Consider the following 18,900-nt stretch of genomic DNA (forward strand, 5'->3'; position numbering starts at 1 on the left):
TAGCCTTAGCCTCGTGTGTCAAACTCCCATTGTCCCATAGATTGTAAGCTTGCGAGCAGGGCCTCCTCACCCTTTGTCTGTTTTACCCAGTTTTTTTATTAGTTTACTATGTTTGTCCCCAATTGTAAAGCGCTACGGAATATGTTGGCGCTATATAAATAAATGATGATGATATCCAAAAAAAGTAGCAAATATTTAGGATGTTAAATGTAATGTAAAAAATTATTGTTTCTTTACATATAACCATCATATTACACAGCGCTGTACAGAGAACATTTAATCATTCACATCTGTCCCTGCCCCCATTCAGTCTAAGTTCCCCACCACACAGTCACTAGAGCCCATTTTTCGTCAGCAGCCAATTTAGCATACCAGTATTTTTCTGGACTTTGGGAAGAAACTCGAACACCCAGATAAAACCCACACAAATACAGGACAGGAAGAACATACAAATTCCAGACAGATAGGCTCCAGGTTGTAATTGATCTCATGACCCCAGCGCTGTCAGGGCAGCAATGCTAGTCACTGTGCCACCAATGAAAATGGATGTAGAACACAGTGTTAATTTACCATAGCTCAGTATCTAGCTTGCGTACAGACCCCTCATTAATGTTTAAACGTTACTGGCATTTTCCTATAAGGTGTTTCTTATTTTTGAAGACTTATGGCTGATGCATTGTTTTCTTCTTTGTATAGGTCAGGCTGCCATTCGTGGTCTAGTAGCAGAGGGTCGTCGCTTGGCCAACTCTATGATGGGACCTTTCCGCCAGGATATGATGGCGAAATGTGACCGTGTGGAGCAACTGGCAGGACAGCTTGCTGAGATGGCTGCACGGGGTGAAGGAGATACACCACAGGCCCGTGCTGTGGCTGCTCAGCTTCAGGATGCATTGAAAGTAATTGCACTTGTCACATTCTTGCTACATAATTTTATGACCATCTGTTACATAGGATTTTCCATACTATTGGTTTCTTGTTAGAGAAGGTAACAAACTGTATGGGTGAAGGAGAGACCCCCATACAGCTCTGTGTAAATACATAAGTAGTTATAATGAACATAAGAGGACTTGTGTATTGTAATTGTGGATAATGTTCCATTATTCCTTATAAAGGATTTGAAGGGGAAAATGCAGGAAGTGATGACACAGGAGGTGTCTGATGTTTTCAGTGACACCACCACTCCTATCAAACTCCTAGCCGTGGCAGCTACTTCACCACCCGACGCACCAAACAGAGAAGAGGTTAGTTGCAACTAGTCTTCCAACTATTCATTTCTGGCACTGTAATACATTTCATATAATTTATCCTCTTTTAAAACATGGAAACAGGTCTTTGAGGAGAGAGCTGCCAACTTTGAGAACCACGCGGCTCGCCTAGGAGCCACTGCAGAGAAAGCAGCAGCTGTGGGATCCGCTAATAAAGCCACTGTAGAAGGAATACAAGCAGCTGTAAAGTCGGCCAGGGAGTTAACACCTCAGGTTTGTTTTAAAGACTTAAATGTATAATAATATTCTTATCATAGGACTTTACCTATTTTAGTTAGATTAAATGGTACTCTAGTTAAAAATAAACACTACAAGAAATACAGTAACTTCCTCTGTCTGTCACACAATTCTCTTATCTCCTCCCAGAAACCTTCTGTCAATCATTTATGTGTAGTAATCCATTCAAAGCTCTAAAATTTGGAGGTGTGGCTAATGACAAGTGGTGGCCATAACATTGGAGTAGGAAGAGATGGTAGACACATTACCTCAAATAATATATATCTATATATAGTGTGGTATGGTAAATGTAACTGAATAGCTAGAGGCCGCATAGCCCCCGAAGCTTTAGGGCTTTTGATAGGTTCAAATTTATTTTATCTCTATTTTTAGATGCTTTTTAACACTATTTAATAACATACAAAGACATGTTACGTGATGGCACTTAATGTCTTTAAGAATGCTGTTGCGTAATGAAGAAATAAATGGTAGAACTCCTGGTTTGTTCATTATGTTGAGGGAAAGTTTTGCCAAAACATCAGTTTGAGTTGAATTAACTTGCATTTTAAAGTGTGTCTTTATTACTGACTAAGTTATACAAGTGGTAGTCAATTTTCTGGAGACCAATTGAAAGTAGCGAAGCGGTGACGGGGTTTCTACCATTTAGCGAATATGAGAGACTTGAAGAAGGATTGTTTGGTTTTGGAGAGGGCAGAGCTGTAGGAGGAGAGCATAAACTTGAAATGAAGGAAATCTGTCAGGGAGCGAGATTTTTTCAGAGGTGGTCAGTAGTGCTTGAGCATTTTTGAAGGAACTGTGTAAGTTTTTAGTGACAAGGTTGGGGTTTGAAACGATGGCAGCAAATAGGTGGTGGGCGGCAGCAGTATAGAGGGCAGAAGGGTATAGTTTTAGAGGGAGACCGTCTTGATGGGCAGGCAATGGTAGTTAAGGGGGAGAGGAGCGTTTCGAGCAAGGAAGGGAAAAACGCAGTGTCAAGATTATGCCTAGTGCGAGAGATGGTTTGGGTGAGGGGAGAGGTGCAGGAGATGTGAAGGAGAGGAGAAGATGGTCAGAAAGAGGGAATGTATAGTCAGAGCGCAGAGGTGGGAGAAGAGAAGGTCAAGAGAGTGATCAAGACAATGGGATGGAAGAAGGTCCATTGTGACTAAAGAAGGGAGGACAAAAGTGCAAGAAGTTTGATTGAAGCCGGGTCAGAGAGGTTATCGTTGGGGTGGTTAGTTGCCCAGGAGGGTGGAGAGAACATCTGAAGAGGTAGTGGGGGAGCCACGGCACAAAGCTATAAAAGACTTGGGAGGTGGAGACAGAGCGGTGGTAGATAGTCTGAAATGGATAGGGTAGAAGAGACTGATGTAGTGGACCTCAAAGTAGGAGAACATAAGGGAAGGCTCAGGAGAGATGACTCTGAAAGTACAAATGGGAGAAAGGAGCTTGACCACACCACTGCCCGGACGGTCACCAGGCCTGACTGTGGGTGAAAGAGAGACACCCATAAGGCACAGCAGCAGGGGAAGTGGTATCAGGAGGAGAGCCAGGTTTCAGTGATGGCAAGGTGGTTAAATGAGTTTGATATTAAGAAGGCATGGATACAGTGCAGTTACTGCAAATGAAGTAACTGAGAGCGGGGAGTGGGGAATGCTGGGTTTATGATGCGGGTGTTGGCAAGGAGAGAGGAGGGGATAGAAAGGGAGGAGGTAGAAGGAATAGAACAGTGGGCTCTAGTGAGAAAATGGGACCGGTGTTGAGGTGCTAGGCGAGGGACCCATTGAAGGGAAAAGGGAGGGAGCAGGGGGAAGAAAAGAGAGGCACTAACGGAGACAGTGGGATATAAGCAGCATCTAATAATTAGTAACAGAGCAACAACCTGCAGAGTGAGATACCAAATAGAGTGATGAAATTAACATACCGTAACAGAACACTCTGTGCAGTGTGGGGCCTGGACCAGCAACCACGGTATAGAGGCTGAATAGCAGGTGAAGTATCAGGTTGAAGTATCAGTAGTGGTCGACTCACTGGAATGGAGAGGTTAGACAGAAAGCAGTGCAGGTATAAGCCGCCATACTGGGGACTGTGGTGAAGGGAGAGCTTTAAAATGTATGGATAACTGCAGTTCATTGCAGAGGAGAGATGCAGCAGGGAAGCTTGGTGGAGACCGCTGGATAACTCTGAGAAAGCATTGGGTCTGCATGGATGGAGACCTCCATTAACGGAGCAATAGAGGAGGACATCTGAGCATCCCAGGAGGGCATTGAGATGGTTAAGATGGACATCAAAGCAGGTTCAAGGCAACTCCAGATGATTTTGGGGTCTAGAGTGGTGGTAAATACTGGGCCCCAATAGAGAGCTCAAAGGGCACATCTGCTTAGTCCAGGAGCCAGAAGTCAGGGACCATTTACTTTTGTGTATATTTTGTATGTGTTCTCTCGTACAGTCATGTTGATAGAGGGTTTTCAAACATGTTGGTGAATGAGCAGCCATCCTTCCCCATCAAGCGTTATTCCAAAATCTTGTTCCCAAGCCTGTTCAAATGATTCCATAGGCAAGGAGTAAGCAGACAAAATAGAGCTATATAGAATTGAAATATAGCCTCAACATCTAGGTTTATAGATATTGTATGATGTGGAGAAATCTGTCCAAACCTGTATTTAGCTAAGGTTGGACAAAAGCTGCAGTACATCCCAGGGGTAAAAAGAGGGTGCTTCCAAATTGTTGAAAGTGAGGAGGGGTATGGTGCCATCTCAGATTTTTTTATTTAATTTATAACAAATCTCCAACGTGAAGCCAACAGAGGGACAGAATAGGCTGAGGCTGGTCTGTTGGTCCTAGGAATCCAAGGCAGATATCTCCCTCTCATATCTACTGACATCGCACTCTCAATATGAACCTGCTTATTGACTCAAACTGGTTTGCCATGATATAAGGTCACTTAATTGCTTTGCATGGTAATAATGTTAAAACAATGGAAGGCCCATGTCGCTATTATACTTGGATGTAGCCAGGCAAGTTTTACAAAGTCTCGGTTTCTTACCGCTCCATATAAATTTGCCACACAAGGTTTGGAGCGAGAGAAGGAAGGAATCTGGGATCTTCTTCGGCAAAGTTTGAAATAGATACACAGCAGCTTGGGCAAGACATTTATTTTGATTGCATTGATCCTCCCAAACCATGAAACATAGAGGGAGCTCCAAATGTGTAAATCTCGTTTGATGAGACACAGCAAAGGAGGGTAGTTAGCCTGGAAAAGTTGGTCACAAGTTTTGGTGAGGGTCCAAGTACCAAATTGCTAGGGGTTGCCACCGAAAATCAAAATTACTTTCTAATAATTTCTTCATGTTGGAGGGAAGGTGAAGGGCAAGTGTCTTCAATTTGGAATAATTCACTTTTGGTTTATTCTTTGTAGAAATCGAAAGATTTTAACCAAACAAGTTAGGAATAGAAATCTGAGGCAAGGTCAAGGTGAGAAGTACATCGTCTGCAAAGAGCGAAATTTTATAATGTCGGTCTCTAATCTGGATGTCCTTCACATCTGGATACTGTTGGACTTCATTGGCTAGCAGTTCAATGCTTAAATCCGGGGGGAGAGGGGATAGCTTTGTCTCTGGTACCATTAGATATACTACAGCCGGCGGAGCACAAGACATTCATCGAGGCCAAAGACCAAGGGTTATGGTATAAGTCCAGGATGGCTTGAAGAAACTTGACAAAAAAAATCTACTTTTTTAAGGGGTTGAAACATAATTAGGTGCTGAGAAGGCTTTTGATAGGCTCTCCTGGCTAAGGCCAGTATCAAATAGGAGATCCACCGTTCCTCTGGTGTTAGGAAGGGCCTAATGGGGGCAAAACCAATTTGGTCAGGATCTATAAGTTGGGTTAAATGTACATTCAGTCTATATGCAAAGATTTTTGTGAATAGTTTGACAGCTGTGTTCAGTAAAGGGATAGTCCTATAGTTATCATGGGGTCTTTGTTAGGTAGGGTGGATAACTATAATGGTGGAGCGCATAGTGTCTGAATGAAACCTATCACCGTGAAGGACATGATTAAAATAGAGGTCAGATGCAGGAGTAAAATATGTGAGAAGGTTCTGTAGTAGGAGATGGGGAAGCCATCAGCGCCGGGAGCTTCAGAAGGTCTCTGATTTTTTTAGTGCCACTTTCACCTCTTCCGCCCTTATGTCTGAATTCATATTGGAAGCTAGAGTTTAGTTTAGGAAGATTGCAGATATCTAGGTACTGTTGTAGAACAGCTGGTATGGAGGGCATTGTTTTGTAGATTATAAAGAGAGTTGTAGAATTGGTGGAAAGATCCATTAATGACAGTGGGATCATAATTAACCTTCCCTTTCTTGCGTAGACCATTTAGCTTTCAACTTATTCACAAGCATAGTGTCAGATTTAATACTTTCATAGAATTTCTGGTTCAACCAGCAGCTGGCCTGTTCAATTTTGTCAGTGAGGAGCAATTGGATCTCTCTTCTAACGGGAAGGATTTGTTCATAAACAGAGTCCGAGTGGGTCTGTTTATGAATGTCCCCAAGCTGCTGCAATCTAGCGGTAATGGAACCAAATCTGTGAGTTTGCAATTTCTTTTGTGAAAAGAATGATGCTTAATCTCTAGTGTATCTGTAGTGACCAATTTGTGGACTTCCCCCACAGTAGGGAGTAAAGAGTCTGAAGTCAAATTGCGATCAATATATTCCTGGAGTTGAGCAGACATTTGCTCTTTAAATTGGAGGCTCTTAAGCAGGGACTTGTTCAGCCTCCAGGAAAAACAACCTTGAGATTTATTCAGGAGATCGAATGAAGCCCTGATCACACAGTGATCTGATTAGGGAGAATGCCCATTTTAGAAAGCAACTGCATAGTCTTACTGCATCTCATAAGCATGTCAATTCTGGAGTAAGGTTTATGGGGGTGCAAAAAAAAAAAGGTATAGTATCGGGAGATGAGATTATGGGCTTTCCAAGCATCAAACAAACCAGCCCCGGCTATGTGTGTTAAGAAGCACTCTAGAGTTCGCTCTCGGGAGTGAGGTGTGCCTTGAACCTGAACTATCCAAGTCAAGCGGCAGAATAGTGTTGGAATCTCTCCCTATTAGTAAGAGGAACTGGTGCATCTTTTTCAGTTCTGTAAAGAATTTCTCAAAAATCTATTTGACCCAAGTTGGGAGTGTACAAATTTGCCAATGTAATAATTTGTTGTCCTTCCTTAGTAAAATGTCCCTCATGATCCAGATAGACGGTAAGCTGAAATGATACAGAGTTAAAGATCATAACCGCTCCATTCCTCTTGACGGCCATGAAGCATATTCCACTGTTGGGAACCTAGGGGATGATAGGAAAGGATGGCCGCTGTGCTTAAAATGTGTTTCCTGTAAAAATACAAAGTCAGCATTTCAATCTTTAAGGATTCTGTGCAAGAGTGATCTCTCCTGAGGGGTATTAAATTCCTTAGCATTAAGTTAGACATAAGGGACATGATTCACCACAAAAGTAACTAGAGTAGGGAGATAAAAAAAAAAAAAAAAAAGATAAACGTTGCTGTGAATACAGGGAAGGTGAGGGAAATGTTTGGGGCAGCGAGGTAGGGAAAGAGAGTGAACAGCTAACAAAGAGGGAGGGCACTGATGTTGAGCCCACAGGAAAGATAGGGATTCGGCCTGTCTGAGCATGTACAGGATGGTTGGGCTCAGATTGCGAGAAGGCCAGTGTATAAAACAAACTGTAACAATGAAGAGAAGGTGGAGACTAATCTGTCATCTCTCACAATTCCCAAGTTGAGGTGGTGGGACTAGGCAAACGAGCAAGTCTCATCCACCCGGAAACATAGAACAAAGTGCAACAAAAGCATCTTGCTATAAGAAGTAACAAATAGAACAATAAAACAGTAATCCAACAGAGTATGTTTATACTGACATTAAGCATTCCCAACGCAGAGACACTGAAACAAAAAATTAAAGCTATCTGGGATCCATTCTGGTGTCCCGGGTGCGCATACTGATTAAAGTTGCTGTTGTCTGCACAACCCTGATTGCTGAGATCCTGGACACTGGGGAACTATATCTTGGAAGACATAGAACAGATGTTGTAAACATTGCAGGATAGAAATTGACCCTATTAAGTAATAAACGACATAAACAAAAACTAGACAGAATATAGTAAAAACAAGATTACCGTTATCTTTAAGAAGACGACTTGGTTAGTGAGGACTACTTGCCTGTTCCATCTGGCATCCTGCTGTGACCAGCTCCCTTATTTATGGTACTGGATTGTTCCTGAAAAAAGAACAAACTTGGTAACCATAGAAAGCAATACCTTGATAACGTTGTCAAAGTTATCTCTTCTCAGGTCTCGTCCTTAGTTAACCCATTGTGCAAAAATTGCTTTTCTTCTCCTGTTACAACATTAGCCTATCTTACACATTACAAGTCACGGCCAGCTTTTCTGATTGCAGTCGTTAATCATAGAGGAACGGAACACACAGGGTGTGTGCAGATGTATGTTTTCTCTTTCATCCAGTCTGGGGGACACTGCTTACCATGGGTTGTGGAGGGGAGCACGGGAGTTGGCACCTAGCTAGTTAAGTTTAGCACTGCTGACAGACCCCTCCCCTCTACAATCCCCCTGCCTCTTCCTGTTCAGTTTTTTTTAGGTGCCCATGGAGTTGGGCAGTATTTTAGTAACTGCTAGGTTTTTTCATTTAATTTTATTATCAATAAACACATTAGAGTTGAAGGCAATTCTTTTAGCTCTCCGGGGGGCCCAGACTCTTCTTCAGGGCCACCCAGTCAGGGTTCAGTCCGACAATGCCACGGCTGTTGCATATGTCAACAGACAGGGAGGAACCAGGAGTGCAGCTGCAATGCGATTGGCAGCTCAGATTGTCCTTTTGGGCAGAACAGTATGTTCCAGCAATCTCGGCAGTGTTCATTCCAGGAATAAAAAATTGGGAGGCCGATTACCTCAGTCACAATGCGATGATGCCAGGGTAGTGGTCCCTCCACCCGGAAGTATTTCAGTCTCTAGTTCAGAGGTGGGGTCTTCCGGATATAGATCTCATGGCCTCCAGACACAACACAAAAGTTCCCAGGTTTTGCGCAAGTGCAAGAGACCCCTTAGCGGTGGACGTGATGTCCATGTCATGGGAATTCAGGTTGGGTTATCTGTTTCCCCCGATTCCCATGCTTACTCGAGTGAGGCAAGGTGTTCGGCCGGTGATTTTAATAGCTCCCTCATGGCCGCGTCGAGTGTGGTACGCAGACATAATATCCATGGCGGTAGGACAAGGATATCGTCTTCCATCACGAGACGGCCTTCTTCTCCAAGGTCCGTTTTGTCACCAGAATTTACCTCAGCTCAGTTTAACGGCATGTATTTTGAACATATATTGCAATATAAAAGGATAAAAGATGTAGTGTAATTTTTTACATAATAAACAAAATTGCTTCTGGCCAGATAGCAGGTGGAAATGTTAAAAAATGTCAAATATAAATCTTGAAACGATATTTGAACAACTTCTTTGCCACAAAATTTCCAGTTGGAGTTCACAAATAGTTCCCAAGTATTTGTGAACTCCAACTGGAAATTTTGTGGCAAAGAAGTTGTTCAAATATCGTTTCACGATTTATATTTGACATTGTTTTAACATTTCCACCTGCTATCTGGCCAGAAGCAATTTTGTTTATTATGTAAACAATTACACTACATTTTTTTATTTTTTTTTATTGCAATATATGTTCAAAATACATACTGGTGTGTTTTTTGTTTTTCTTGTGACTTGGTTTTGATTGTTTTAGTGCCTAGGAGTTCTTCTCTTTCCTTCTCTATTGTGAGGATTTGGGGTTTCCTCTGCTCTCCTGTTGGGCAGCTTGTTTTGTGTTTTCTGTCTTTACTAGGAAGCGCAGATTAGGATCTTTTACAGTTTAACGGCATGGCTGTTGAAGCCAGCCTCTGGAGAGCTAGGGGTTTTTCCCCCAGTGTAGTGAACACTATGCTGCGAGCTCGAAAACCGGTTTCGGCTCGCATCTATCATCGTATTTGGCGAGCCTATGTTAGATGGTGCGAAAATAAGTCCTGTCACACATCTTCCTTTTGTCTCCCTTATTGGCTTTCCTTCAGGATGGGCTGGAAACAGGGCTCCGTTTAGGTTCATTAAGAGTCAGGTTTCAGCGCTTTTAGTTTTCTTTCACCTGAAGTTAGCGGACTTGCCAGACGTCAGGACTTTTCTTCAGGGAGTCTTACATATTCAGCCTCCTTACGTTCCGCCTACAGCACCATGGGATCTTAACCTGGTACTGGATATGCTTAAATGGCCTCCTTTTGAGCCATTACCTACGGCAGATTTTAGTTGTCTTACCTGGAAGGTCGTCTTTCTTTTAGCTATTGCATCTACACGTAGGGTTTCAGAATTAGGAGCTCTGTCTTGCCGGGAACCATATCTGGTTTTCCACGAGGACAGAGGGGTGTTAAGAACCCTCCCTTCCTTTGTTCCAAAAGTAGTTTCGGCTTTCCATCTGAACCAGGAAATTGTAGTTCCGGTCTTTTCATCTACTTCCTATTCTGATCAACAGTCTATGGAAAAGTTAGATGTGGTTAGGGCTCTCCGCATTTATGTCAAAAGAACTTCTCAGATTAGACGTACAGATTCTCTGTTTGTCCTTTATGATTCTAATAAAAGAGGCTGGCCAGCCTCAAAACAGTCCATTGCAAGATGGATTACAGCAACCATTAAGCAAGCTTACATAAAGGCTAACCGTCCTGTGCCAGAGAGACTTACGGCCCATTCCACCAGATCGGTAGGGGCGTCGTGGGCAGCGAGAAATGGGGCTCCTGCAGACCAGCTTTGCAGGGCAGCCACCTGGTCCTCTGTCCACACCTTTACAAAATTTTATTAGTTTAATGTTGTATTTGCATCTGCGGATGCAAATTTCGCTCGTAGTGCACTACGAGCGGGACTTTCAGAGTGGTTCCACCCTTAGGGGGCTGCTTTAGAACGTCCCCATGGTAAGCAGTGTCCCCCAGACTGGATGAAAGAGAAAAGAGGATTTATGTACTTACGTTAAATCCGTTTCTCTGATTCCGTCTGGGGGACACTGCGATCCCTCCCTTCTGCTTTTCCTCTGTGTGCTCTTGTTTGATTGGCCTTTTCGCCTTGGGCTTTTTAATTAACTGAACAGGAAGAGGCAGGGGGATTGTAGAGGGGAGGGGTCTGTCAGCAGTGCTAAACTTAACTAGCTAGGTGCCAACTCCCGTGCTCCCCTCCACAACCCATGGTAAGCAGTGTCCCCCAGACGGAATCAGAGAAACGGATTTAACGTAAGTACATAAATCCTCTTATTCCTGAGGAATGTTGGTAGTGACAAGGAAATCTATAAAAGCTTTTCCAGTGACCTAGAAAATGCAATTATACATTCTTCACTTGTGTATTAAGAACCGAAGAGATTTCATCCTCTGCTACTACTCAACTGATTCCCAGTTTGTCTTCATATTTTCTTACCATAAAACAAATAAACCCCTAAATGGCGCCGATATGGTAAATATAATAATGTTAAGCGTGTACAGAAGGTCGAGCAGCTGCAGATATACAGGTGGCTGCACCCACCTGAAAAACACAGAAATGTACAAACCCAAAAATGCAGCGCTACAGACCTAACTGTCTCAATAGAATAAAGTGGTCTGGGTCACGAATAATATTGATATAAAAGTGGAATTTATTATGTTAAAATATCATAGAGTAAAATTCTATACTGCTAAATGGCATATATATATATATATATATATATATATATATATATATATATATATATATATATATATATATATATATATATATATATATATATATATATATATATAGTAGTCCATTACGGATGTAAAAGGAGATATACTCCTATCTCGTTTTTGACCAATATAGCAACACAGTGCTTAATGGCTAATGGATACAGCTACAACATTATCCGAATATTCCATTAAAAAAACAAGGACAGACTTATCTGTATATGACCGGATGGCTTGAATCTGAAAAGCCGGCGTTGGTTGCGGCTATAACCCGCGTGTGGGACCAACCCACTGTGCAGCTGTGCAAAGCTCTGGGTCTGGTGAGAGTAGTAATCAATCAAGTAAATGCAGAAAGATGTGCCGTGTGTGTCCAAAATCCTAGCTGATCAGGTCCTGAGCTGAATCAAATACAGCGGCTCATGTATCAGTTCACGAATCTGGAGTTGGAGTTGTTAGGAAGTCTCCAAGTGGTCAATTTAGCAGATGAGATGTCGAATAGATGTAGATTAAAACAACTTGACTAGATCAAAGTACCCCGAACGCGTTTCATTACAGATTGTAACTTCTTCAGAGGGAATGTTCAGATCCTTTGGAGGCTCACAAGAGCCTTATATGTGTTACACCTTCAATCAACTAATCAATGATAATATCACACATCTTTGATTTATTCGTGACCACATAAATCATGGTATATTGAGAAGCAAATTCCTCCTTAAATAAATCACTAATACCAAATATCTTTTATATTGCTCTATAAATTCAATAGAAAACTTATACAACAGACTAATTGTTGTGACAGATTCATAATGGCAGGAATGAAGAACTAAAAATATAGCATAATGACTCAGATACTGCCCTATGTGCCATGATATGGCAAAAATGTGTGAGTAAATAAAATAAAAAATGCATATTGCAAGATAATATAAATCTACATAAACATTGTAGAAGCACATGGATAAACAATATATATTGTAGAAAATAAAAAAATAAAAATATATTGTTTATCCATGTGCTTCTACAATGTTTATGTAGATTTATATTATCTTGCAATATGCATTTATTTTATTTACTCACACATTTTTGCCATATCATGGCACATAGGGCAGTATCTGAGTCATTATGCTATATTTTTAGTTCTTTATTCCTGCCATTATGAATCTGTCACAACAATTAGTCTGTTGTATAAGGTTTCTATTGAATTTATAGAGCAATAGCACATAATGTGTAATACAAAAGATATTTGGTATTAGTGATTTATTTAAGGAGGAATTTGCTTCTCAATATACCATGATTTATGTGGTCACGAATAAATCAAGGATGTGTGATATTATCATTGATTAGTTGATTGAAGGTGTAACACATATAAGGCTCTTATGAGCCTCCAAAGGATCTGAACATTCCCTCTGAAGAAGTTACAATCTGTAATGAAACGCGTTCGGGGTACTTTGATCTAGTCAAGTTGTTTTAATCTACATCTATTCGACATCTCATCTGCTAAATTGACCACTTGGAGACTTCCTAACAACTCCAACTCCAGATTTGTGAACTGATACATGAGCCGCTGTATTTGATTCAGCTCAGGACCTGATCAGCTAGGATTTTGGGAATACACGGCACATCTTTCTGCATTTACTTGATTGATTACTACTCTCACCAGACCCAGAGCTTTGCACAGCTGCACAGTGGGTTGGTCCCACACGCGGGTGATAGCCGCAACCAACGCCGGCTCTTCAGATTCAAGCCATCCGGTCATATACAGATAAGTCTGTCCTTGTTTTTTTTATGGAATATTCGGATAATGTTGTAGCTGTATCCATTAAGCACTGTGTTGCCATATTGGTCAAAAACGAGATAGCAGTATATCTCCTTTTACATCCGTAATGGACTAATTAAAATTATATATATATATATATATATATATGTATGTATGTATGTATGTATGTCATTTAGCAGTATAGAATTTTACTCTGATATTTTGACATTATAAATTCCACTTTTATATCAATATTATTCGTGACCCAGACCACTTTTTTCTATTGAGACAGTTAGATCTGTAGCTCTGCATTTTTGGGTTTGTATGTTTTTATATTTTCTTACCATGCCTTGTTCACACCTCTTGTCACTGTGTTTTAAGATAATTTTTTTTTTTTTTTTTTTTTTCTTTTAATAGACAGTTTGTATTTCTTGTAGGTTGTGTCTGCCGCTCGCATTCTGTTGAGTAATCCTGGGAACCAGGCTGCCTATGAGCACTTTGAAACCATGAAAAATCAGTGGATTGATAATGTAGAGAAGATGACAGGTGTGCTTAAATTTTATTGCCAATTGCTTCTTTTCAAACCAAACGTGGTTACTGCCAATACTTGCATAAATAACACATTTTTTTTTATTTTCTCTTTTTTTCCCATACAATATAAAATGACTCTTCTATTCCTCTTCGCTTAATACCTTTTTTTCTGTACTAGGCTTGGTAGATGAAGCTATTGACACAAGGTCATTGTTGGATGCATCAGAGGAAGCTATCAAGAAAGATATTGACAAATGCAAAGTGGCCATGGCCAATATGCAGCCCCAAATGTTGGTTGCTGGAGCCACCAGTATTGCCCGTCGTGCAAACCGCATTTTGTTGGTGGCCAAAAGAGAGGTGGAGAACTCGGAGGATCCAAAATTCCGTGAGGCAGTAAAGACTGCATCAGATGAGCTTAGTAAGACCATCTCTCCTATGGTTTTAGAGGCCAAAGCTGTAGCTGGCAACATCTCGGACCCTGGTAAGCAGTCAGACATTTGACATAAAATAGTTTTTTCTTGTGCAGTCTTGAGTGGGTGGGGGGGGGGGGGGGGGAACACTCAAAAACAAGCTCTGTGCCATTAGAGCAGGAGTTCTATTTCATCTGTGACACAGTTTATGTTCAGACTAATATTTATTTTCTTTTTAATTACTTTTTTTTTTTTCCCCCCTACAAATTTATCGAAATGTAAGGAATAAGAAGTTTGGAAACTTGTACTGAAAATAAAACCATGTTTTCAGTCCCGTATGATAAGTTAAGATAGATTGAAATGGACTCTGTAATGAAAAGTTACTTAATGTAAATGTAAAGTTTTGGTTGTTAAAGTTATGCTCCTTTTTATAAAATAATTATATATATATATATATATATATATATATATATATATATATCTCACACACACACACACACACACACACACACACACACACACACACACACACACACACACACACACACACACACGTTAACCCGTGCATGATACTCGTGCATTCTAGTCAAATCCAGCTACTTAAGGTGTTAAAAAGGTTCTTGTCTTGCATTTGGGGCTAGGCCAGGCCTCCTCAGGGAAAGAGCGTTATTTCCCGATGCAAGCGCCCTTTTTTAACGTGGTTTTGTCCACATGTCACCACCACTCCCCACTGTCACCCCCGGCAACCACCAACCACTCCCAACTGTCACTTCTCCTTCAAGAAATATATATATTTTTTAAAAATCTTTATAAACACTTTTAACAATTAACAAATTAAAAACATCTTAGTATACCAAATTTCAGCCCTTTCTGAGGGTTTTTTTTCCACACACACTAAGAATTTAGTAGGTCAGTGTATAACTTCGCCCAGCAGGTGGCGGTGCAGATTGTTTTTTTTTTTTTTTTCCCACACACACGCCACTAGGCTTTTATATAGTAGATAGATAGATATAGAGATATAGAGATATATATAGATATAGAGATATATATATATATAGATAGATATATATATATATATATATATAGATATAGATATAGATATAGATATAGATAGATATAGATATATATATATAGTTAGTTTTCCCAGGAGAGTGTTTTGTAAAAGAAAAATATATGTTCTGTTGAATTAACATATTTGGCCGTCATTTTCAAGTTAGTAGCAAAGGGAAAAAAAAAAAAAAAAGTTGTCAACTTGGCAAAACCATGTTGCACTGCAGGGGGAAAAAATTTAAAATGCGAGGACAGATTTAGCTTGTATATGGTAACTCGAATCTAAATTGCGTAATGAAACTATAGCTGCCCAATATATGTGTGCTACATGGTAAAGCAGCCTAACAATAAATGCATTTGCTCTGCTTTCCTTGCATCATGGTTTGTCCAAGAGCAACTTTGTGCCTTTTTTAAAACTATAAATGGGGACCTTTTTAATGTGTATAGCACAACTTGTGAAGTAAAACATGGATACTTTCAAATCTACAGTATTATATTTGGAACACAGTTCTACTCAAGTATGCAAGGAAATTCGATTTTCTGTCCAAAATGGCTTATGCACAGGAAAAACTTTCAAGGCACTTGTAGGGTGTGCTAATGTACAGTTGGCAATTTACTATGTGTACAAATATGTCCCAAAGTTGTATAGCTTAATAATGTAACTCTGCACTTTTCATATCTAATTCATTCCTACTCAGAAACATCTGTTTTACTGAACATTTATTGCAAGATCAAGTGAACATAAAGTGTGTCTTCTTACTACACTAATATCTCCTGCCAAGTCAATTTACTTTAAGCACTTAATATTCACCCCTGATGGGCAGCACCCATTGCCTTTTTGCCACCTTTAAGTCTTTTCTGTGCACTGCCCTCTTCTTGACTGAACTGGACATTGCCACCAACTTCAAAAGAAACATCATCATCATTTATTATATAGCGCCACTAATTCCAAAGCGCTGTACAGAGAACGCTGTCACACCAGTGTCTGCCCCATTGGGGCTTACAATCTAAATTTCCTAACACACGCACACGCAGCCAATTAACCTGCTAGTATGTTTTTGGAGTGTGGGAGAAAACCAGAGCACCTGTAGGAAACCCACGCAAACACGGAGAGAACATACAAACTCCACACAAGACCCTGGTCGGGAATCAATATCAACTTCATCCTTCAAGAAATCTCTTCTCGCCAGATCCAGCACACCAGACTCACCTTCTCCTCCACTCTCTGTTCTTTTCTTCAGGGACAGTCCTCTTTTAAGTCTAATAAATATTTAGGTGCACTCTCCTATTTAACAAAAACTAGCTTGAAAAGCAAGAATTGCTTCTTTACATGTCCTATACACTCAAGGGATCCCTCTACTGTCATCAGCTTTACAGAAAGGTTTCCTGGACTCTGGTTACAGGATTTTGGGAGCTGTGGCCAAGGTGAGGGAAGCATTCCAGCCTCCGGAGCCAGAATTCCCACCTCCTCCCCCTGACTTGGAACATCTGCGGGTGAGTCTCTGCTATCTTTACATAGTAGGGTATTTTATTTATTTAATTGCATTAAAGGAATGGGGAATATCTGTTTCTACTATGGACCTGTCCTTGCCTCGTAAATATTCACTAGAATCTGGATCACTTTCAGACTATATGTCCTGTTAAATTTCATTAAAGCCTGACATATATATAAACAGACTTCAAAAATGGCAGCTGCATTATCCTCTGAATAGGCATTAACCCTGTTATTTTGCTTCAAAATTGTTATTTAATGGTGTATTTTTATTTACCAGTTGTCTGATGAGGCTGCACCTCCAAAGCCGCCACTTCCTGAGGGAGAGGTTCCACCACCCAGACCACCTCCTCCTGAAGAAAAGGACGAGGAGTTTCCTGAGCAGAAGCAGGGCGAGGTGGTGAATCAGCCAATGATGGTTGCTGCAAGGCAGCTTCACGATGAAGCTCGCAAGTGGTCCAGCAAGGTAATATTTGAGGAACATGACATACAGAAAATATTCGTAATAGAACAGAAGTAAAGTTAATAAATGTAGCCTACACATTCAAACATAAGGAAGGGGCCGGAGAATGTTGATAAAGTGTGCCCAATTTGTAATCTACAACCATTCTTTGTTTTAAATGTGTGGTTTTGTGGAACAATACATGCATATAGCATTTACTTTCAGTAATCTAAAATGTGTTCATGTTTATTAAGTGACTATGCCTAGTTGACAAGAGGTTTTCCGAAGGAAGTTCAAATGACTGGCTGAGACTGAATGAGAAGAATGTTTAAATACCCTGGGGGAATTAACCCCCTAATTCAGAGTTTTACACTTTGAGAATGTGAGGAATATTAGATATTTATAGTACAAATTGCTGAGAAATGAAACAATTATTTTGCATTGAATTTTGAAGTTATTATAGCCAAAGGTCCACTGAGCAACTGTTAAGGTAACTAACCAATCTATTGTAGGGTTACTGTGAAGTCCAGCCATTTTTAAAACATCTAGTTGCATGTTTCAGAAACTTGTGCAAAGGATGGTAATTTTCAGAATTTGCTGCTGTAGGGTGTTTTAGGGGGAAATGTGCTGTTAATCGGGAGTGTGTGGGGGATTAGATGCTGTAGGAGTGATAGGGAATTGGGACTTATGAGAGGGATCATAGATTGCTACAGGGATGATGATGGAGGAGGGGGGCATGTTTCTGCAGGGGTGTTGAGAGGCAGGAATGTGTTTTCAAGGGGTAATGTGGAGGAGAAATGTGTTACTACAACAGGGAGAGGTGTGAATAAATGTGGTGCTAGAGAGGTGATGGGAATGTATTACAGGGGAGGGGCATAGCACCTTCCTATGTCACATGAACACACCCAGTACATGTCCTCTTTTGTGGCGCATCTCCACAAAAGTGCACACACTTCTGTCCCTACGGATCCTTTTAACAATGTTGATAGACATGACATAACTGCAAACAGGAGGATCTGTAGCAAATGCGAAGTACATACCTAAGCAAGAAAGGTTTTGACGACACTGTAATAAAAGAATATGATCTCTCAATGAGGCTTTCAGCCCAAAAAGTTTGTGCACCTCTGTTCATCACCAATAATCTTGTATATCTAAACAGGACAGGTAAGTAGTTAATGAATGTGTCTGGTTTTTATAAGTACTTTTTCCATTTTCTTCAGCCTGCTTTTACACTAAAATATAAAATTGCTGGTTAAAAAAAATTTGACATCTATCAGTTGTACAATTCCAGCTCTTATGAATTGGAAAGTACCATGAAGAATGCTGTACAACAAAGAATATTAGTTTTTACAGTCAAGTCAGTGACTAGGGGTGTGATTTCTCAGAAGTAAGGCTACCAGTGAGCAATTAACAAATTCATCTATGAGATAGCTAAGCCAAGTAAAACTTCAAAGACTTGCCTGGGAGTTGAAGGGGAAATTCACCTTCACAAAAGTATATCGTGTAGGCAGATATTTAATTTAAATTCAGCAGGTTTGTTGTGTAGCTATTGTTGTAACCAATGCACAGACATAAACTTCTGTTTTGTGTCCAAAGAAACTTAAATAATCAGATCTGCATGATAGAGTTCTCTGAAGGTGGTGTTCCCTTGTTAAGGTACCTTACATTGGAACTTCAGAAGAAAACCTTGTCTTTTTCATAACAGATATGTATAACCGTGATTTTACATGGTTACTCTGGTGGATTGGGTATAAAATGTCGACAGTCAAAAAATGTCATCCGTAGAAAATGTTTACACCAAAATGTCTACGGACATGATGTCTACTCAGTTATTAGGTTGGTAGTCATATCTGCATGTTTATAAGGTTGACGCCGTTTAAAATGTTCACATGTAAAATGTGTACAGGCTTGTGATGTTGATGGTCAAAATATATCACTAGATTTAAAA

At 40.4% G+C, this 18,900-nt stretch overlaps 1 protein-coding gene across 2 annotated transcripts in view; it reads left to right on the forward strand.

Annotated features, from left to right (window-relative positions):
* The window catches only part of VCL (vinculin), an 82,270-nt gene that overhangs the window by 51,349 nt on the left and 12,021 nt on the right, over nt 1–18,900 (forward strand). For both annotated transcript variants that reach the window (XM_075217067.1, XM_075217068.1), the window contains exons 12-18: nt 697–896; nt 1,113–1,241; nt 1,329–1,478; nt 13,465–13,573; nt 13,737–14,039; nt 16,388–16,512; nt 16,791–16,976. In XM_075217067.1, coding sequence (XP_075073168.1) covers nt 697–896; nt 1,113–1,241; nt 1,329–1,478; nt 13,465–13,573; nt 13,737–14,039; nt 16,388–16,512; nt 16,791–16,976 — 1,202 coding nt within the window. The remainder of the gene's footprint in view (nt 1–696; nt 897–1,112; nt 1,242–1,328; nt 1,479–13,464; nt 13,574–13,736; nt 14,040–16,387; nt 16,513–16,790; nt 16,977–18,900) is intronic.

This window comes from Mixophyes fleayi, chromosome 6, assembly GCF_038048845.1.
Source record: "Mixophyes fleayi isolate aMixFle1 chromosome 6, aMixFle1.hap1, whole genome shotgun sequence".
NCBI lineage: Eukaryota > Metazoa > Chordata > Amphibia > Anura > Limnodynastidae > Mixophyes > Mixophyes fleayi.